Below are 23,356 nucleotides of genomic sequence, written 5' to 3' on the forward strand. Positions count from 1 at the left end.
ATAAAATAGATAAACAGCAAGTTTATACTGTATAGCACAGGGAACTATATTCAATTATCTTGCAGTAACTTCTGGTAAAAAAAATATGAAAATGAATATATGTATGTTCCTGTATGACTAAAGTATTGTGCTGTACACCAGAAGCTGACACACTGTAAACTAACTATATTTCAATAAAAATATTAAAAAAAAAAAAAAAGAAAAGCTGCCTGTCTTTCCACTTCAATCTACAACCAATAAAGGATCCACAATGCAACAAAAGATGCCTCGGCCCAACACACCAGGACACCAGAGAATTCCATGCATCAGCACATCTAAAGGTGAGTGGACTGGAACACAGAGAGGTCCCCATCCTCCCACCTCAGCAGCCAAGCCCTCAGCCCCGGAGAACCCAGAGTAGCAGGGGAGGCGGTACACATGATTCCAGCCCCTTGGCACAGCAGGCCCTATGGCCACAGGTTAACTGGGCAGCAGGGGCAGTGGGGCCTGGAACCCCACAGCTCCAGCCACTGAGGCACCCATGACTCCATCCCACCCTACCCTCAGCAGTGGAGCTCTTGAACCTTACAACACCAGACACAGCAGAGGCATGTGTGCAACCCCAACTCCTCCAACACCCCCCATTTTCCATTCCACAGCAATGAAGCCTGCAACTCAGGGGATCCCGGATGCCAAGGAAGAGCCCACCATCTGGGTGCATCAGGCAGCAACACTACCAGAAGCAAGGAGCCAACGACTCTGGAGGCACAAGAAGCAGTAACAAAAGCACTGGAGCCACACCTCTGACAGAGGTGGGGGAGCATGCAAAGTGCAGACTCTCAGATATAGCCAGAAGCAGCTCAGAATCAGGCAGAAAGGTGGTCGCTACTTCAAATGCACTGGCAGAGGAACAACTCATCAGCAACACAAAGAATCACAGTAACACTGTACCACAAAAATAAACCGACAATTCTCCAGAAATCAAAGTCACAGAATATTGCGATCTAACAGAGAATTCCAAAAAGCAGTCAAGATCAACAACCAGCCACAAGAAAACCTAAAGGCAGTTCAATGAGCTCAGGAATGAAACCAACGAACAGACGGAACACTTTACCAAAGAGACTAAAATACCAAAAAAGAACCAAAGAGCAACTCCAGAGCTGAAGAACTCAATAAACAAGATAAAGAGTGCATTAAAAAGCACTGGAAATAGAGCAGACCCCATGGAGGAAAGCATGAGAGAACCTGATGTCAGAACTCTAGAAATGATACAAGCAGAAGAAAGAAAAATGAGATATTTTTAAAAAGAGGAATTCCACAAGAGCTATCAGACTCTTCAGGAAGGGCAACATTAGGATAACAAACATCCAGGAAGGAAAAGAGAGGAAGAAGGGAACAGAGTTTATTTAAAGAAATAATAGCTGAGAACTTCCCAAGCCTGAAGAAGGAACTGATGTACAATTCCGTGAAGCTAAGAGAGCACCTCATTACCTCAGTGCAAGAAGACCTTCTCCAAGACACATTATATTAAAATTTTCAAGTCAATGACAAAGAATTTTAAATTTTAAAGGTAAAAGGATGGTAACAGAGGACCCCCTCCACCCTCTCCCATGGTAACCAGCAGACTTCTCAGCAGAAATTCTACAGGCCAGGAGGGAGTGGAATGACATTCTCAAAATAGTGAGATTAAAAACTGTCATTCAAGAATGCTCTCTACAGCAAAGTTATTATTCAAATGCGAAGGACAAAGACTTTCCCAGACAAACAAAAGCTGAGGCAGTTCAGCAGCACTAGACTTGTCTTACAAGAAATGTTACATGGACTCTGCTACCAGAAACAGAGGTGAAGGTACACAAAACTCTGAGGAAGGTGACAATCAGAAAATTGCTCCTTTTTATCAGAATAGGTTCTTAACAACTTATTATAGCATAAAGAATCAAGGGAGAAAAAAAAACTATATTAACTTCAATTTGGTAACAAGCTCAACATAAAAGGGGTAATTTGAGACTACAAAAAAAAAGAGGAAAAAGATTAAACCTGTATAGGTAAAATTACTTCATCTCTTTAGAAAAAAAAATTGTAATGTGTTTCTCACAGGGAAAAGTTAGCAATTCTGAAACTACTTTTGTGTGTGTACACAAAGATTGAAAAAATATGTAAATTTCTGTGGGTGAGAATCAGGTTTCTTAACTTTGGAGGAGAAAGTAAAAGAAAAGGGGGGAAAATTGGGGGATTGGGGGGGGAGACTAGAATGAACCCTCAGGTATGGGACTGGAACTAGCAGCATCAGTATGAACACGTGGTTTTTAATTTACATACAGATGGATAAAGAAATAAAAATATACTTGTACATATACTACAAATATATACATATTTGCTAGCTCTGTCCACTGAAAGGACCTAGAAACAATAACACCTCAACAGTACTGAACACATCTGGCACTCAGATCTTAGTTTCTAGACACTTCACTGCAATAAAATGAATCTGCCTCCTTTGGAAAAATGGTTGATTCCAAGGCTGGTGCAAACACAAAAAATATGAGATGCACCTGTAACACACTGTGGTACCAGAAAGTAAATTAGTATTCACAAAATGATGAGTGCACTGTAGCAAGGACATAGAAGGCAAATTTGAAAGTGCTCTCACTAACCAAAGATGGAACAATTTGAGCAACAAAGCATTAGATTTTAACCCACATGGTAAAATACCCACAGATCCATGTAAATAAATAATTGGACAATTTACAAAAGTAGAAAAAAGGACAGTTCTTTCTTAACAGTAGAATTGCCATTAATAAATACATAGGGAATGAGAGTGTAGGGGTGAAGATGTACCACTACGGCATGTGGATTGTACTGAGCTAATGGCAACAGAAACCCTGCAGGCTCAAGAGAAACAACCACTCATCCCTTGACTACCTCGAATTTAAACTGGAGATTTTTCCCAGAAAAAGATTTAGAACCAGAAATACATTTTATTTAAGTGGGCCCATGTGTACGGCAGGGCAAACATCTAAGTATCAAACACCTGCTCATCTGCTCACTGTCTGTGAGTGACCCTCCTATCCTTGGAAGCCCCAGGCCCTGACCATCCTCAGCTCAGAATGGCACATATATCTCATTCTACCTTTCTGTCTCTGAACCTCTCATGGATGTGGGATTCCAGGACCCATAAATTAAAATTTCATTTTCTCCTCTTAATCTGTCTCATGACATTCTAATTCTTGGACCAGCCAGAAGAACCTACAAGGGTACATTTTTCTTCCTCTCCGACAAAAGAAACAGAAAATCACCGCTAGGCAAACACCACAGTAGTAATTGCTGCCAGCAAGAACCTTGATAGATGCAAAAAGTGGCCTATGCAAAGTGTGTTTCTGCAGTTTCAAAGTACCTTCCCACAAGAGAAAAGAATTTATTACAAAGGAAAAAATACATTTATTACTAAACATGCAACTAAAGTTTTTTACAGCCTTCAGATAGCAACAATTATTCTACTAATAATATCAGAGTAAAAAAAAACTTCTTAAGAAGACTGTGGTCCTCCTTTGGTAAAGGTTATTACTTTCCATAAAATCCACAGACTAGCCAGTAATTCAACCATACAAACAAATGGCAGACACTTTCCTTCCTTCTCCTAGTTCCGCCTGGCCAATGGCATGCAGCAGTTAGTGGGTGGGCTTAATTCTACAAGCTATAGCAAACCAAACCCTTATGAAATCAAAGTCATGACTATGGCATTCTTTGCACCCTGCAGTTAACAGACCAAAATGGCCACAGGTACAGCAGGGAGCCATGCAAGCCCTAAAAAACAATTTGTGGTCAGACACAATTTAATATCATCAAAAATTACCAACTTGGAATCCTACAGGTTTAAGCGAAATGAGAATTTCTTTGCTGCCACAAAATCACCTCTACTTTATTAATACCACATCACAGCTGGGGAAATTAGTGTACAGGAAGACAGAACTAGCTTAAAAGGAAAGAGGTATCAGCAAAGGACTCCTCAAAAATGAGAATGCCACTCAACCATGCACGTGTAAACAGACGCTGACCACAGCAAGGCTAGGACTAGAGTGCATTTCCAGAGAATTGAAAAAACACATGTCCTGCCCCTGACATGAGTGAAAGAGCTGGTGGTAATGTCCACACTTTACAAAAGACTGTAAAAAGGTACTTGACAGGCAAAAGAAAGCCACCTACTCCACACCCTAAATAAGTAAATCTGAAGAAAATTGCTGACCTTTGAGAGGAGCCTACTTGAAATTTTGTAAATGGATAAAAAGAGAAAGGGCATTGCAGATGCAGGAGGTCTGGCACCTTCCAAAACGAACAACTCAGAACATTTCAGTCAATTTCAAAGAACAATAAAATGGCTTTCCAACAGTAAAAGTTCTGAAAGCAAGTAAAATTATTTAATCCAGATTGTAGCATTTTTGCCTTCTGATAGATACAAATCATGAAATACCCAAACCCCAAGCCAAAGCAGAGTCAAAATCATAATTTGGTAAAACCATGAGAAAAGCATTAAGACAGAAAAATATGTGAAACCATGAAATTAGAAGTTGCTTAAAAACCAATGCCAAAAATAATTTACTCCAATTTATTCATCAACAAGGTGAAGGAAATCAGTATTTCCTCAGCAGCTTTTCACGCCAGGTGCTTACACGCCTTGTCCTACTTTGACCCCAACAAGCCTGGAGCAGAGTCCTCATCCCTTCACAAGGGAGGATGGCAAAGCTTAAAGGAACTTCTCAAACTCAGCACCACGGACATTTGGGGCCAGATAGTTCTTTGCTTTGGTGGGGGACAGAGGGCTGCCTTGTACATCACAGGATGTTAACCAGCACCCCTGCCTCTACCCACTGGATGGCAGAAGCATCCACCCACAGCTCTAGGCACTGTCCCATGGAGGCCAAAATCGCCCCCGGCTGAGAACCACTGAGTTACACTGAAGAAGCCCATAATTTTCATTCAATGGACAGTGGCTACACACCAGACTCTGTCCGAACTGCATGAGGGACACCTGAGGGTCTTTGCCTCAGCAGCTTACTTTGAACCCTGGTCTTGTGGCCCTACTGGTGTTCAATTTTAAGACAAACCTCTGTCCACACACAGACCTGTACAACAAGCACATGTACGTGACAGTCTGACCTTCCACACACTCCCTGTGGCCACCCCACGTCCGCTACCTCCCCCAGCCAGGAGGTGGCACCCCCATTCACCTGCTCGTGAGGCTCAACAGCTTGTGCTCATTTCTGACCCCACCTTCCCCTCACGCCCCATTATCTAGCTGCAGGCTCCTCCCAGGAGTGAAATGTCCCTCTCACCCCCTACTCTCCATCCGCTTCACTCCAACGCAGATACAAGGCCAACTCCCTCCTTGGTCTCTAACAGAAGAAATTAAAATAAACACACCTCTCTTGGACCCTTAAATGACTGAAGGGTATACAGCAAGATACCATAACTGAACTGCCAACCTCGGGGTAGGGGCCCGCGGACATCGGAGTGGTCGGCAAAGACCATATCCTCCTTTTCTGCAGTGGGAAAGGAAACTGAAATTTCCCATCCGATCAGACACTTTCACTCAGATGTCAACTCTCAGTAAATAGCAGCCCTGACGAGGGGTAAGAGGACACAGCAGAGATTAGTTCACATGTCATTAAAAAGTGGCGTGTACGCTATTTCTGGCACTTGTGTGCCTGCTCCAAGGGACTGCATAACCGACACTCAAGAGAGAAGTGAGGGACGGTTCCCAAAGAAAGCCTGAACCAACAAGCATTTCTGTCCCTCCCAATGCATACAGCCACATGAAGGCAAGTACAGCAGACATTCCATTAGGGAAACTCCGTAACAGATGGTCAAATGACATCTAGTGAAATAACCGCATACAAAGGCGTATATATTAAATACACACAGCACCAAAACGCTAATTTACCTGCACTGCAAATGAAAGGCTTTGATTTAAGTGGAGAAAAAAATAAATCCAGGATCTATTTTAAAGTTGATCTCTCCCCTAGGCAGAGAAAAGAATGTTACTGTACTAATGGTTCTTGGGAAATGCTTTATCCTTTTTGACTTTAAGACATCACAGTCAAGATAACTTTAAATTCAGTATCTGAAATTCACAGCCTAATCAAAAGTTATAATTTACATTTCACAGTTTTTTAAAAAAACAGTGATCAAGAGAAGTATTATGGGTAACACTCGAAATCATTCTGCCTTAGTTATTATTTCTGAGTTTTCTTGTAAAGGACTGAGTAGCAACCACCAGGATAGGTAGCAAATATATTCAGTCAGGGTTCTGCTGCTATTTAGGCCTTATCAAGTTGTTCGTTTTAAGTAATAATAATTTCCACAAGGATGCTTCAATGTCTCAGAACTTTCTGAAAGAACAAAAAAAAATGTGTTGTGCTAAATTGCTGTTTCCTCTTGGGGAACATATGTTTAGGTCAGCACCTTTATGAAATAACCAAAAGTAAAGCCAAAAGGTCTCACTTAAGCAAGCAATTATCATTAAAAGGAATATTAAAGACATAACTCCAATCTGAAAAAGCAGAGTCTGAAGTTGAATTAAATGTCCAGTTACAAACATCCAAAAGTGATGTTAATGACCCTGCTATTGCTGTCCTCCTCCGTCCACACCTACGGTAGACAGCCTTGTAACATTTCATACAAACTTATTCTAAATGTGTCCAATAGCCTAAACTAATCTAATTGAAAACAATTTGAGTCATTTCCTTGTACATTTGACCCTCCACATCCACAGGTTCTGTGTCAGATTTAACCAACTGCAAGTCAAAAATACTAAAAAAAAAAAAAAAAAATCCAGAAAGCTCCAAAAAGTGAAACCTGAATTTGTTGCATCCTAGCAACTATTTACATTGTTTTTTACAACGATTTACACCGTATTTACATTGCATTAGGTATTATATGTAACCTATTAGATGATTTAAAGTGTTTGGGAAGATGTGCATAAGCTATACGTACTACTATGTCATTTTGTATAAAGGACTTGGGTGTCCTTGGATTTTGGTATCTGCAGGGTTCCTGCAATACCTCAATACCGAGGGATGATGATAATTCTAAGACATATACCTCTGTCAATATTAACTTAAAACCTTGAAGCGGGGAGACCTACTGACAAGTGCATATAAATACCAGCCATACAAATTCAAGAGGAAATGCATCAATAGCCTTTTTCTCTTAAGAAATCCTTTCCTGTATGAAATGATGGCATTAACATTACCCAACAATTATAGCTCACCAACCAGTTTTTACTTTATTGCCTTTTACTAACACTTGTCCATATGAAAATTGTAAAAATAATCTTGTCACAGCTGATTCCTGAAATCACTATAAAAAGAACTTCTTTTAACAAAGTAAATGTGGGAGGAACTTTCGAACTTATCCTTAAGAGATCTTTAAGATGTTACGTGTAACAACAATGTAATTTAAAAATTACCCCAGCTAACTTTACCATCAAGCTAAGGTGTTCTTTCCAGCTTTAGAACAAAATTTAACCTTGTTAAACAGATTATGGTTAACCAAGATCTCAAAAGAAAATCTGCCTTGGGCTCCAAGGGGAGTGTTCCCTAAGAGACTACTTTGACTGACACCGCTTCAGTGAACAGAGTTGAACTCTGCTGACATTAAATGAATGATAAAAACATTAAGACAAATCACGTATTTAGGACTCAACTGTCAAGACTACTGATTACAAATAATCTCTGCAGCAGTCTTCCTCTGGGTTAAATTACTACAGTTTATAAAATGCTATCATAAAATCTCTTTTAGTTACAACTCTTTTCTGCAAATATTGATTAAGAACATTATTTTATCAGTAAAACTGCAAACATAATAAACTACACTTTCCACACCAAAGACAATATTTTTACAACCTGGTTTCCTATTTCTAGTCAAAGAAATACAATTAAGGTGGCTTCTCACCCCAATTTCCTTATAGTTCTTCCACCTACTCTAACACAATCTCTTCTTGACACATTCCTAGTGATCAACAATTTGAACTTGAAGAAGAAACTATTTTTTTAAAAGTAAAGTATAAATAAAAATACTGTCATTTTCAAATGCTATCCCAAAAGATCAGAGGAATTTATTTTAGATAGATTAGCCCTGCCTCTAACCTTAAATTAAGCATGTCCTAAAATCTTGAAGACTATAACATTTCCATATTTAAGGCTATGTAAAATAGTTTTATGTGCATTAATTTTACATTGTTTTTTCTACAGGAAAGGCCAAATTTATTCCAAAGAAACAAATCCATTACTGGGAAGGAGAAACTATCTACAAAATTCTCCTGCTAAAAATATCTTTTCTAATACCATCCCTTTAAACACACAAATGATTAATTTTTTAAAAATCAGAAAAAGAGTCATTTACTTGTGCACCTCAGATTTCTAAACAGTATCTGTTTAGATGTGTGATAAACATGGAAAAGGAGTTCCAAAGGATGTGGATAAAATCCTAACCCACAAATGGAAGTCTAGGACCAGCCCCTGAAATTCCAGGAAACTAACACTTAATATATACTTCTAGTGACTGACTGGAAGTATTCATAAAGCATCCTGGAGATTAAAGCTAAAAACTGGTCAAGGTTCGCAGAGAAAGTTTAAGTGGGCCCACGGGAGAGAGGTCCAGAAGAATGGAAACTGAAGCACCAAAAAACATTACCAGCATTGCTGAAAGGAACCACAGGGATGAAGTGATGCCCTCCAACAACCCCTGCAGTCAGGGCACACGACCGAAGAACCTGCAGGCTGACACTCCAGGGAGCCACCATCAGTTGTGCCCTGTGTACACCTGAAGGTGTAACTCATCTACAGACCACCTGGAGGATTTTGTTTCTGGGTAACAGGAGCATCACTTGGTCACTCAGGCAAACCAACTGTGTGTCACCTGGTGTTCCAGGCACTTCACATAGCAGGCTTCATTCTCCCTCACACCGACCCTCCAAGGGGGCATTATCCCAATTACAGATGGGAAAACTCAGAAGCTGAAACGTATAAGCCCATCTCTTTCTACACTGGCCCTTGGGTTCTTGGTAGAGCCCCAAATTTTTCTATGGGCTTAAAGCCTTAACACTATTGACAATTCTGTACTTAACTCCACCCATTCCCTAACTAATAATGACATAAAGAACATCTTAGCAACTACTGTGATCCCCTCTCCACATTCAACTGTCATAACATTAATGCCAGGTGGCATATTAGTATGCAAACACTGGACTAGGCTATTCACAATTAATGTTTACTGAGCAGTTACTCACTGTGAGATACTGTTCTAAATGCTAACAACCACATCATAAGGTAGGTTCTATCAATATCTTTGTTTCTCAGGTAAAGAAATTGAAGCACAAAATGTTTTACTAATTTGCACAAGGCCAAATTATAAGTGTGGACTCCAGCATTCAAATCGGGTTGCCTGGTTCCACAGTGCACGGAACAACCCTTCCTCTCTCACAAGAGAATTTATACAGGGCTTAATCCTCTTAACTATGTAAGCTAAATTTTATCAATCCCAATTTATAGATGAGGAAGCAGAGGCTCAGAAAGGTGAATCTGCTTCAAGTCACACTGCTTTTAGTGGTTAAGTTATAATTTGAATCCGTTTTTGCTTCACATCCCTAAGATGCTAATACATCATGTAAAAGAGAGTATTAACTATATAACGGAAAGCAACAATAAGCCACCTATCTCAAAATGACCAATTGGTTTTGAAAATTTCTGGGCTATATATATGTTCTCCTTAAAAACATTAAAGAAATGAAAAAGTGCCATGGTAATGACAAATTGACAAAAATGACTACTGATTATTATGAGGCAGAAAATCTCCACAAGTTTTTAAAAATTATATAATTTTTTACTACAAGGCCAAATCATTACCTGGCCATAATAAAGCGCAGATCTCAGACACAGCATGCACCATGCTCCCACCTCACAACCACTCCCTCCCTCCTCAGCAGACAATGAGAGTCAGCTTTATTAGTCACGCTCCTTTTCCTAAGAGATCAAGAAACAAAAAGCAACATCTAATAATCCAAGGACTTTAGGCTACACTCTTGAATCTGGTAACATTCTGAAAGCAGATGCTCAAACGTTAGGTGTTACTGAAGATACAACTACCAATAAATAAGTAGACAAATGCATTTAATATGCTTATGTAGAAAGGATTTGCATTTCTTAAGTCTATCAACTAAAAGAGAAAGGAAAAAATCTCAGAAGAGATTTTCCATACCACCAGACGAAAATATTACTGCTTTCCAATGCTATTTCTAAAGCTCCAATTAGACAGTGTAACTCCTCTGCATTTACACACTTCAGTATTTCAGAAAATGTCTTCCACCAATTACCAACCCAGAGTAAAACTGAGCCAGATAATCATGTCTCTCATGGTATATTTCCCACATACCCCAGGGGTCTCAGATAGCAAAACAGATTACAGCATACAAGAAACGTCCATTTTAAAATTACTAGTCCTACTTAGGACAAGCAAGCTTACATTTCCAACAACGGAAAAACAAATTAGAAAGCAACCAGCAAGCCCAAAGCCCAGCTGCAGCTCCTTTGTACTCGATACAGATTTTAAAAACCAAAGATATAAGAGAACAAATTGTAATTTATAAGTATCCTTTACAGCATTTTGCAGCCCCACTAAAAAAAAAAGCATAAATTTTAAAAAGACTATCACACACAAATAAGAAATCAGTCCAAAGAATAACTGTGGTTGTTTCAGGAAGGGAAGAAAAAAATCACTTATTCAGAGCTGCTGAACGCTTTTAAAGAATAATCAGTGCCGTGTACTAAAAAGCATTAAATATTTTAATGACGCCAAAGGAATCAAGTAACATGTGAATGATAATCCAGTACATTTGCCGTGTCCGGTGGACAAACAGGTTCCACTGTCAACCTCCAAAAGGATGTTTTGAAATGGGGAGGAACTTTTAATAAAGGAAATCATCTCAGAACGTTTCGTTAAAATCAGGGTTGTATTTGTGAACTGAAAAACAGAATGAGGTTTTTTTCCCCAGAGCAACTGCATTTAATTTTTTTAATCGCTTTCTTTCTTATAAACGAATCCAGTCAACCGGTATCAAGGCTTGATATGCAAATAGACAGGGATGCAGTGCAGAGCCTCCCTCCCCTTCTTACTCCCCTCCAGTAATTCCTTTCACAAAGCTACCGATACGAGCAGAGATGCTATCTGAAATGAAAACTTCCTTTCATTCCCTAAGCTCAAGAAAGCAGGCTCCTCAGGAAAGCAGAATCACGCTCAGCCACCCCACGGAACCTTCATTTTCCAAATGCCCGATGTTTCCAAAATACAAGCTAGATACCCCGAGACAGTAATTCCCTAGGCGCTTCACAATCAAAGGGAAAAATAAAACCGGAGAAATAAAAAGGTGGAAAAAGAAAGAAACAACTTGAAAGCCAACCACCACACCCTCAACTCCGCGTTGCAACCCGTGTGCCAGGGGCCTTTACCTTCATCTTCCATCGAAACTGCACTTGGGCTGATGGCTACAAAGTCTTTAGTGTCAGCCGCGGCCACACTGGGTAGAGGGAGGAGAGGAGGACAAGAGGAGAAGCCCCGGAATCCCAGGCTGTCACCCCCGCTCCCGGCCGCGCGGCCCACGGCTGCTCCCACCACCCCTAGCAGCAGCATCTGCAAGAGAAACCGGGAGAAGCGGCGCTGACGGGAGCGCCGGGGAATCCGCCCGCCGCCCCTCGGGAGCCCGGACCCGCGCCCCGGACGCCCCCCGCCCGGTACCCCGGACGCCCCTCCCTCAGGACCTGGAAGTTTCTGGAAACGGGGGCCGGGAGGTATTCCGGGCACCCCCTCAAAGCCCCAGACCCCTTCCGCAGGCTGCGGGGGACTCACCCGCGGGCCCGCGGGAGCGCCCGCGCGGCCGGGCGAAGAGGAGTGGCTAGCCGAGGCGGCGCCGGACGGGAGCCTCTCCCGGCGTGAGGGCGGCGAACCCGAGGCAGGGCGGGCAGGGCGGGCAGGGCGGGGAAGGGGAGGTGAGGGCACCGGTCTCGGGCGGCCCGGCGGCTCGGCGCGGCTGCGCTGGTCGGCTCCGCCTCCACCTCCTGCGCTCCGCCCTCCCTGCCGCCCGCCGCCCGGCGCTCCGCGTACCCCCGGGCCCGCCCCGCACTCCCGGGCCCGCCGCGGACCAAGCTTTGTCGCCACTACTTCCGCCGCCAGGGACGCGCGCGCACGCGCATTCGCACGCTCGGGCGGGGACGGCGGAAGTGAATGGGGACGGAGCCACCCGCCTTCCAGTCCGCCCGCTTGGGGGGGCCCCAGGTTGAGGCGCGCGGGGTCCGCGGCCCGCCCTGCGGCGGCTTCCCGTCGACCCTCGAGACGCGCACCCCGTTTCTACGCACCCGCCCGGCGCGAGGGTCGGAGAGCCGCCCGCCCCCTCGCGCCGGCCGCGCGTTCTCTGGAGGGTGGTTGAGCGACCGAGCGGCAGCGAGCTCCACCCGCCGGCGGCCGTCACAATCCGGGCAGGCGAGGGCGAGGGCCCCGCGGCCGCCCGGCAGACCCGTCACTGCGGCTCCGCGCCCACGGCTGGGCCGCGTTCTCGCCGGGCGACCTCCCGAAGTTCTGGCCCGACGAGGGTGTGAGCTCTGTGCCAGAGTGTGAAGCGGGCAAAGAGCCGCCTCCGAGACCCCGGCCTCGAGTGTGTGGGACGCGAGAGCCTGGACAGCCAGAAGCCTCGCGTCCCGAGAGGGGAGCCGAAGAGCCCCGCGTTCCCTGCAGCCGCGGGCTCCATCCTGTCCACTTGAACGTTTCACGCGCTCAGCGCCTACTCCAGACCCATAATGAGTCGTTTTTGACGGACGGCTGACTTTCCTAAGAGCTGTCAAGCCAGATATGCAGTGACCTTAAGTCCCGTCACACCCAGATCCGCTAGAGGGCAGACCCACACCTGCTGAGATGAGCGCATACTCCAAAGAAGCCTGGCGATCGCGAGAGGCCTTCCTTAAAGGCTAGAGGTATTTTTTTCCATCGACAGTTACACACATTGAACATTTTGCCCCTTATCTCGGGTCCTGTAACGTATCCCAGTATTCTCTCTGACCACGTGTCCAACGTCCAAATAAACAAATGGACCGGGTTACCTGTTCTCCTGTGTTTGGTCCCAAGTGGAACTAGTCTAGGATCAAAAATATCGGGCAGCTTTATAGATTTACTTTTAAGAAACATTGAGGTCACTTTTAAACTTCAAAAAAGAAACCCTAAAAATGAGGAGAAGACAGATTTCTAGTCTCAGAGTTAATGTCTGTGACCCACCTTTGGCTTGCTGCATGCTTAATGACTTTGTCTAGCGGTGTTATATGTAAGCCTGTCATTGATACAGCAGTGAATGTACTGTTGTCTCTTGCTCAAAGTTATAATCAACTTGTAATGATTATTAGTTACTATACTTACCAGACCTTGACACCACAGCATCATATTAAAAACATAAGAAACCATCTAAGTTAGGAATCGTACAGATGTAGACATTATTAACATATGATTTTACAAAATGGAGGGTAATTTTCTATTGGATTGTTTTAATTACCTCCAACATTTTATCTGAGGCAGCATTTCAAAATTTCCTGTTGTGCACTGCAATATTCCTGCATTAACACTGAATCCCTAATTAACTACCCCACCACCACCATGTGGGTTATATCTGCAGGAACTTACCCTGGAGTTATACTCTCTGGCTGCCTAAATAATAAAGCCATTATTCCTATTGCCAAGCCAAAGAAGAAACTGGATAACACCAGCATTGACCAGAAGAATTGTTACATACTCATCCTTAATGCACTGCCAGTCATCTCACAAATTCCAAGGTTTGGGAGCAGCAAAAAGCCTTAAAGGAGAGCTATTTCAGCCACCTAGCTGATCCGTAAGCCTCATCAACATCTGTCTGCAGAGTGATCCTCTATTCTATCCCTACACACCTTTTCCACCAAGCTAGCCAATACCTGTAGCACGAACTTTGACTTCCTACGAATATGAAAGATAGCATTTATTAACAATATGCAAGCTAGAGCAGTGGGCAATGCTTGGGCCACAAGCTTCAGAAATCTTCCTTCTCCCAGCGTCTCCTCTTCTGACCAGCTAACCTCCCATGAGACTTTTGTGTAGCAATCTCCATCTCCTCATCTCAGGGGAAGGAGACTGAAATACAGGTAGACTGCATTACATACATACGCAAACATATGCATCTACGTGTGTATACACGTTCACATACATACATTCATGGGGTCCTGTATATAGATACAGGAATAACAACTACCATTTTTCCCTCAAAAGATTGTTGTGAGGATCTGATAAAAATGAAGACAGGTTGTGAATTATAAGCACTGCAAAAGTTTAAGATTGTCATACAGAGAAACGAGCAAAAGCGTGGACTGTTAGCTAGCTAGAATGAGACTGATGACGACAAAATGTATTACATTCGTTTCATTTTAATTCTTCTTTAGTAATCAGTGCTTTAAAAATCTTTCCTGTCATTTTGCTCCGAATATTTAACCTGCGAAATTAAATATATCTCATGGAAAAAGTAGTCACTCATGAACAACAGAGGGGAAATTTGTCAGGCATCTCTGCTTGGGGGAAGTATTACAAATAGGGAAAATTGAGGAAGGACAGACATGATGTTCCAATTTTATTTATACTGTGCCTTATTACACAAAGGAAGTGAGGCATCCTGTTCTTAATATCAAATTTGATAGCTGGCATTTTTAGAAACCTGGGTGATAAAGAAATACGTGGCCTTTAGGATTTAAAATTAATTTGGGAAAGGTTATTTAAAAATCTTTCCTTAATGTCTTATTTTAAAGACTGTTGTAACACTGTTTTAAGTACCAAAGGTTAATTGTTAAGGACTTTATACCTAGCTGCAAGAAAAAAGAGTTGTCATTTTTAAGTTGAATATTTTAAAAGCATATAAAGCTACAACACTATATTTTTACAAGTTAACCTACTTCAGCAGAACAACAGAAGCATTTTCTCTTTATGAGATAAAGGACATTCTAAGGGTCAAGTTTGGGGAAATACCGAGTCATTGCAAGAAGTGTCATATGAAATGAGTGTCATAACAACCATCTGTCAGAATTGCTGTAAATCTAATCAGTTCTATGTCTTAGCTGTACTGAAAGAGTAAAAACTGGAAACAAGAATAAAAAGCAAATGGGCTCAAAAATGAGCAAAAGAAACTAGGAAATTTAAAGTATACTCTTAATTTTTATGTTTAAAGAAGTTTATTTCAAGTATGACTCAATTTCCCCATCGATGGGTTCTGAGCATGTGGTGATACCTGGAATCCTTGATATGCAGTGCTGCCCACCTTCTGGGCTGGAGACGAGGGTAGGTGAGATGCCAGTAAGTGAGGGTGAGAAAGGGTGGGAACGAGGAGCAAAGTGAGTGTGAGCCTCACTTTCAAGAGCCGACCCTGGACTTTATTATTTCCGTGGAAAACAGACATAGAATATTCCATATTACATACACCTCAAGATTAGTTGAGATAAAAATGCACTCTTTAAAAAGATACTCTGTCCAGTTTCCAAACTGGCAAAATGCATTTCTGTTTCCAAAATATTTTATCTATAGTAAATATATAAAAAAGATCTATTGCATAAATGGATAATCTGGAAACTAGCCATCATAAATAAATATTTTTTGCTAAATGAGTAAACATAATCCTAACTTTGACTTTGATACTTGCTTCCTATGATCAAACTAAAACTTGAGCTTCTACTTTCCTGTAAAGCAAAGGAAAGTTAAGGGATTTTCAAAGTTGAAGTGAACTCACATCTGCAAATACCAGAAGGGCTAGCTAGGATACCTTGAGTTGAATAGAAGTACTGATCATTGCAAGAAGTGTTCAATATTGAGCACTGCCAACAGCAGATGAAATTTCACTCTTGGATTCTGAACCCAGATAACCATTTGAAATTAAAAGATAACAATGTTGAGGTGGTTGCTTTCACACAAGTAGGAAATTTCAGCTGAGTTTGTGCTTTGGATTTTTACGGAATGCGTATCCATGCCTGACAAAACCAAGAGCACTGTAATTTCCAGCACAGTCTTCAGTTATTTCCTTAGGGACCACGGCTTCTACTCTTAATTCTTGGATAAGACAATTAGGAGACTAGGTGTAAGCACCAGGCCTTAGAATAGGAAAGTAAGTTAAATTGCTCCTGGCCAGTATCTCCTACTAACTTTGAAAGCCTTACTGATGGGTTGGTTGTCATAAATAGTTGAACTTATTGGACAGATTCCATATTAGGTCTGCTGGCCCCCTGCTGTGTTTGCAGTAATAGCCTAGCCTCCTCCCTCTATTTAAATGCTTTCTCAGTTTCACATCAGGGACATTTTCAGTTTCTCTTTATTCCACTGCACACCAGGGTCTGAGACAGCTTTGGGAAAGGCGGCATTTCCTCAGACCTCCAAAATGGTACATTGTGCACTTTAAAGTTTTCTACCCAACCATTTTCTAGAAGTCAAATATTTTTTTGCAGAGCTTGCATCTTTGCCTGAACTTGTCCCAGGTCCTTCATAGACCCCTGCAGAAATCACCTCTCTCTGCTGTGCTTCCTATTGTGAGACCAAATGAGAAAAAAGGCACCAAAATGCCATTATGATAATAAATTATAGAGGGAAATCCACAGCACAGAGATTGCCAAAGCTCTATGAAGATCCTGAAGGTTAGCCCTGAACAATCAAACAAAAAGACCCTACTCCCACTGCACATCCTGCACAAAATAGGGAACCTACACCAAAGAGATCGTTCTCAAGATAGATGATAAAAAAGGGGAACTGCAAATTGGAGGAAGGAGCTTTCGCAACACGAGCAAATTGTTAAAACTTTAGGTTAGAAAATTCATCACTGCAAAAGAATATCAGGTGGAAAATTAGATTAGCAGCATTTATAGTATACCCCCAGACAACTTTATATTTCCTTTCTTGGTTATAAAAGGCAATGCTTATGTAGCCTATTTCAAAAGATGCTTCAAATAATTTAATATTGCCAAATGTCCTATATTTGGGAGGATTAGCAAAACAGGGATTCTGGAAAGAAAGAAAGAGCTTTCTGCAGGCCAGGAGCAAATAAGCTGAAGTGCAAACTTGGGGCTTGAACTGGCCCAACCAGCCCACAGTTCAAACAGTTGAATGCAAAACTATTTTCTAAGAAATTGCTACTTCAACTCCTGGTGTTCTAAGTGGGTGGTGTCCCACCCTAGAGTGTTTAACAGGGAGCTGACAAACTAGAAATGGCATCAGGCCCTGTGAGGGGAGTACAGGGACCTCTGTTATATTCCAAATGGTAAGGTGCATCTTGTAATCAATGTTACAGTGACCCTCAGGCACCAGCTCTGGGACCATTAGTCTAAGCTAGTGTGTCGCATAGTGTGGCCCCCACCACCAGCAGTCTCAGCACCCTTGGGAACTCAGAAGGGGTGTGCATTGTCAGATCCCACCCGGACCTACTGAGTCAGAAGTTCTGGGGGTTGGACTCAGCAATGTGTGATTTAACAAACCTTCCTTTCCCCCCATAGCTCTGAATGGTGCGGAGTACCGCAGACATTACCCCTTCTCGTGGAAAAGCGAACCCCAAGGAGGGCAAAAGAGTGACAAGAGGAAGCCAAGTCCTTTAATACAAAATTAGGATAACAAATCCACCAACCCAGGGGGCCCGGCCTCCCACAGGACTTCCTTTACTATGAGATAACACTTACTTTCTGTTACTTGCAGCTGGAAGCTGCCTAATTGGCAAAAACCTTAAATGAGAAAAAATAGTTTACTTTAGATAAATTGGTTAAATAGTAGTTGGCTGATGCTTAGGCTGCTCCTATACAAGTTAAAAGAATTCAATATTATATGACATATTCAAGTGTTAAAATGTTTAACTACTTAAACTGCCAAAGGCAATGTTAATCAACAGGAAGTTACAGAGTAAGATGTAAGTCAAAAGCGCTAAACAAGAGAGTGTTACTGTTTAAGTGATTTCCATACTATCACACAAACTAAAAAATTGGCTATTGATTGCAGAAGCTCCTCTGACGGGTTTTTCTTATTTCAAATTAGGAGTATTTTTAAATCATGTAACTGTCCATTATACATGGAAACTCATTAGATTTAAATTTTTTAATTTTCTTATATAGTTGTATGCCCTAATACCAGACTTTTTCTTCCATAATTCTTCAACTAATGACTATTTAGTGATAGCTTCTACTATGAAATTACTAAAATTAAATTAAGTTTACACCTTCCTAGAGTATGGCAGTCATTTTTCAAGACACTTAACAAAGATCTTTATTATTATGAGGTTTGCAAATCAGCTTGTTTCTATTTTCTGACTGAAAGCAGTTAAAATGCTATGACATTAAAAATCTACTTGTATTCTTCTCTAGTTTAAATGATTAAATTGCTCATTTTAACCCTAGAAAAGTGCTTACAAAGGTAAAGATGCCAACATTGCACATTTGAATAGCAAATTTAAATTACTTTTAGGGAAATGAGAGTCAATTTTCAGTAAACAGCCACCAAAACTACACATTCTTTTCAGGTTTTGCAGTTGACATAATACTTCCATGTACATAATTAAATTTACTCCTCACAACCTTGTGAGGTAAGCAGACTAGATCTTGGTAATTGCTTTTATAGCTGACCAGGCTGAGACCCACGGAGCTCCTCACACAAGAGTGACTCACTATTTGGCATCAAAGCCAGGAGTCAGATTCCCATCTTGGCTTAAGCTCCTGTGATGCATCCACAGTGAGGCTTAGAGAACTTGGGGCTGCTGCCCTCCTTACTGAACCACCTCTTATAGTTTATCATTTTGTTTTGTTAAATTCCTGCATCTTTCAACTCAGTGGGGCACCCTGAAACCTTGACAGCTGTTAATTCCCGAGCCTAGAACATCTGCCCCTCAGCTCGTTTGATGACATTCAAGAGTGTATTAATTCATAAGGACTTGGTTTTAGAACATCCCTGGGCCTTGTCTACCTCTATTCATTGGTTCTTATTTAGGCCTGGGACTCCACTGAGGAAATCATGCTCCAATCTGAAGACGTTATAGAATCACTTGGATTTATCACCTCAGGGTTGAAAGTTACTGCAAAAATGGGATATATATGGATATAAAATAATCACAGACAGGCATTTTAGAGAGATTGTTCGGTAAGTAATTGAAGCATGTTCATTAACATGCTTTATTGAAAAATCAACAACACATGTTAAACACATGTTCTAAGATTCTAAGAGCCACTAAACAGTATTAGGAATACTGATTTCCTCTTACCAAGTGGGAGAAATTTTCTTTATTCTGCATCTTTATAATTATATTTATATATTTACCAGAGCAGGGACCAGGGAAAAATTGAGAGATTTATTTTTAATGCTAAGACCTCATAATGGCTTTAAATAGGATGAAGGACATAACTATTCCACCTTTTTTTATATTCCATAATTTAAATCAATAATTAAAATTGTCAGTTACTGCATCAGTTTAATCAGTAAACAGCTACAGAAGAAGGAACTAAAGAGAACATATTTTAGAGTATATTCTTATAGCAAAGACCTCGTTGAATGACTTCTTGTGTTACTAAGCATTATGTAATGCTTCCAGACCTGGGGCAACTGTGGTTGAAAGTGACCCATAGGAACCCGTGAAGTTGTAAGTCATCATCACTGTCCCCCTGGCTTCAGCAATGACTCTCCATCTTCTAAATGGCACATGTGCTATTCTTAAGAAGGTATGGCAACCCCTGTCCACTTTGATTTTAAAAATATGCTCCATCAAATGATCTACAGTAGTGGTTCTCAGACTATGGTCCCCACCATGGAACATTTTTTAGAAATGCAAACTGGGGGGCTCCACCTCAGACCTACTGAATAACAAGTCCGGGAGTAGGGCCCTGTGTTCTGTAGTTTAGTCCTTCGGGTGTTAAAGTTTGAGTACTGATTTCCAAGAGACAAAACTTCCATGTAGAAATATTTTGGTTGTGCTCATTGTCCTCAATCCAGAAGAACAGATTAAGAGTGTGTATCAAAATCTTAAACCTCCTCTAGCATTCTTTAATCATTTAGGGCTTTGAACTTCTTTGAGTAGATACCTGTTGGCTTAAAACCAGTTATTTTAAAAGACCAAGCAAGAGAAAAGGCATTGAGCCCATAAAGAGATCCTGCTTCTCCCCTCTTAAGTAACCCTGAGCATCCCATCAGCCCAGCCCTGGTCAGCGGGGCAGGGCAGTGGCAGTGTTGCCAGCTATGAAGTTGGTCTTTGTTTTCTTATTTCAGGTCAGGACTTTGGAACCATGCTTCTTTGACCAGGTGTCAGAGCAGCACCAGTTTGGTGGAAGAAGTGGGAAAAGCTTCATAAACAGAAAATGCCATTCTCTTGAAACACCGTATTCCTCAGGGAAATAGTTTCATCCCTTAAAAACACCAACAAAGAAAATTCAGGTGTACTTAGAGGCCATAGTCTTGTCTGGTGGTAAACAATATAATAGGAACAATGGTACAGGGCACAGGTATAAGGACTGCCTACACTTAAGGACGGTTCCTCATACAACAAAGGAGGGAGGAGTAGATGAGTCGTGAGTTTCCACTAAAAGGAAAATATACACGAGAAAGTTGGATGTTCGAATACATTACCAGTGAGAAATCCAACAGAAAGGTAGTTTTATTGAGAGACAAGTTACAGTAACTATGTTATAATTGCAAATAACAGATGAGTTTGCAGAAGCTTGATTACATCTTAATGAATTCTTAAAGACTTTCTTTAGTGCTGCTATAATTCTGCTACTGTGTAGTCTTTAGCAGCAATAACATGCTCTTTCTCTACGTGTTAACTGGCCTGCTTGGAAGGGTAGTAAATGGTGTATTTAATATTAATTAGCCCACTATAAGAGTTTTGAGATCTATTGTATTTGCAAATAATCCTGTTACAAATAATAAGTCTTTGCAAATATAAATGGTAGGTGGCGGGGGAAGCTTTGAGTTTTAGCAGTACCAGAACATCTCCATCTCCACGGTGCTATTTACTATAGAAAAAAATATACTGAAAGAACATCCTCTACTTCATTCAATAGGTTTGGGAATTCACACAGCTCACGGAGGACCTCATTCATTACTTTGGAAGACGCCCTATGGCATGGACCATCACGTATGGTGGCACAACACCTTTTTTGTTTTTAATACCATTCTTCTAGAGCTGGATTTTCTTGGAAACCAAGGAAAAAGAAGTTTCAGGGCCCCTCATTTGCAGATGCCCCTTAAAAGGTCCTACAAGAGACCCGAGCAATGGTCTCATGGTTTGGTAAAATTAGCAAAAGATTTTTTAACTGCACTTGATTTTAGAGCACTGCTTTTGCTGACTTGCCCTCCTTCACAGCAGCCAAGGGCAACACTTTGGATCTGGCTTAAAGGAAGTTGAGATGGGGTACGTTTAGCTTTCATTTGGATTTAGTGATGTATAAATGTGGCTGGTAGTCATGTCTGTGTAGGGTTAAGTTATCGCCAGCTGTCCTGGCAGAGAAAGGATGTGTAGGAATAGTCCTACTACCTACTGCACTAAATCACAAGACCCAATTCCTCTTTACATGACTGTGTCCTGTAGGGCCCCGCACCTGAATTATGTGGGTAGCGAGGGAGAAAGGGAGCCAGAAGCTAGCCTATGGAACTTTTCTAGACTCTAATAAAAAACAAATATAAATTAACTATGCTAGTCGTACCTGAATTATTGTTCGATGATCTCTTTAGAAAATACTAGAAAATAATTTTCACATGAAGTGGTTGTGATAAATAACTCTGTAGCCCAAAAATGTAGGATCAAAACATTATAGGATACGTCAGTGAATTAGCAGAAGTGCTTGCTTTTTTTTGGATTTTGTGATGTTTGTTGTATTTTCACTCAAATTTGTAATTTGCTCTGATTTCTTATTCCATCCTGTGTCTTCACTTTGAATCTAATTTAATATTTACAATTTTGTATTCTTTTTCTTAAAAGAAGTTTCCCGAAATTGAATAACCTTAACGCAGATCTCCACCTGAAAGGATTTAAGGTGTCTTCCCTGCACAATCGTTATGGTGGTTTTATTTTTAACCCCTTTGTCCTAAGTAAATAAAATACCAAGGGTAAAAGGAAGAAAAGAAAGGAAGATGCAAGGGGAAGAAGTGGAGAAACGGACCCCATCTGGGGAGGTAACTCAGTAGGAGGCAGTGATTCAGGCTGAGGAGTCAGACAGGCAAGCCTGGGGTGAAATCTTACTGCCATCACTTACAAGCTATGCCCAAGTTATCTCACCTCTTTAAACCTCAGTCTTCTCATCTATAAAATAAGGGTGATACCGCCAATTTTGTAAGGTTATTATTATTAGATTAAATGACAATGCATGTAAAGGATGTTGCCAAGCGCCTGGCACATATAAGGCACTTAATGAAAATTTAAAATTCCCAATTCTTGAATGCATAATCCAAGTTGTATTTCTTGAAAAAAAAACTTACTAATATGCTGTTTTTAGGATGAGCAGGAAATAAATAATTCCATCATTTTTCCTGCTCTCTTCAGAGCAAATTCTGAGCAGTACAACATATGTGGGAAGCTCATTTCTTTCTCTGTTAAGGCATGGAACTATTTGTACAAGGTGAGAAAATACATCATCTTCCATTCTGAACAAAAGTTAGCAAATAAAATGGTGCAGACAAACCGTCTAAGAAGTGGAATAGGATAGCAGATTTAGGAATCTGCATAAAAAACTACACTGTGTTTCACAGAAAAAGGGTTTTACATTTGAGTTAATGTGATTATTCCAAAGACAAAGGATTTGGTGTTCATCCATTTCCTGACTTCTGTGTTTCCAAAGTCTCTGAGCACAGTAGATTAGGAAAGTTTAGAAGCAGATAACAAGATTAGAAGTAGCTCAAGTCAACTCAGGGTGCAGGTGTCTCCAGGTATGTCTAACACTTCCTGGCTGTGATAATAATTTGGACAAGGGTGGAGCACCTTCAGAAGGGATGGTAATGAGCAACAGCATTGTCAGCATTAAATGCAGGAAAAAAAGAGTTGAAGGTAAAAAAGGCTTGAGGTTGAGGGGAAAAAGTGGCTAAAATGCCACAAAATCACCTGAAGTTTCTCAGTGTTCCTGTTCATCAGTGACTGCACAGGTATACTTAGTTTTTTATCCTTATACTGGAGGGGGTTATAAAGCCTGTAAACTGTGGGCGCCAGGAGTTCAGTGGTGGATCAGGCTCAGCAAAGCTAGTGATTGGTGTGAAAGCTTTTCCCCTGAGGTGTTGTCTGAATATAGCTGTTTCCTTTCCTTGATGGAGGGTGACATGCTACCTCAATCTCCAAAGA

At 41.2% G+C, this 23,356-nt stretch overlaps 1 protein-coding gene and 1 long non-coding RNA gene across 5 annotated transcripts in view; one reads left to right on the forward strand and one right to left on the reverse strand.

The window, feature by feature from the left end:
• Positions 1-12,210, reverse strand: part of ATP2C1 (ATPase secretory pathway Ca2+ transporting 1) — a 104,625-nt gene extending 92,415 nt beyond the window's left edge. Inside the window, exons 1-2 of one of the 4 annotated variants that reach the window (XM_072971057.1) lie at positions 11,875-12,010; positions 11,478-11,658 (exon numbers count right to left, since the gene is read on the reverse strand). In XM_072971057.1, the coding sequence (XP_072827158.1) occupies positions 11,478-11,483 (6 nt within the window). In that variant the 5' untranslated portion in view covers positions 11,484-11,658; positions 11,875-12,010. Of the gene's footprint in view, positions 1-11,477; positions 11,660-11,786; positions 11,803-11,874 lie in introns of those variants that run through there. The other 3 variants (XM_072971070.1, XM_072971078.1, XM_072971061.1) reach the window with 3 other exon arrangements.
• Positions 12,211-12,257: 47 nt separating this feature from the next.
• LOC140699306 (uncharacterized) lies at positions 12,258-21,716 on the forward strand. The gene is made up of 2 exons (XR_012077366.1): positions 12,258-12,992; positions 21,090-21,716. It is a non-coding gene; the product is annotated as an uncharacterized lncRNA (long non-coding RNA).
• Positions 21,717-23,356: the final 1,640 nt, after the last annotated feature.

This window comes from Vicugna pacos, chromosome 1, assembly GCF_048564905.1.
Source record: "Vicugna pacos chromosome 1, VicPac4, whole genome shotgun sequence".
NCBI lineage: Eukaryota > Metazoa > Chordata > Mammalia > Artiodactyla > Camelidae > Vicugna > Vicugna pacos.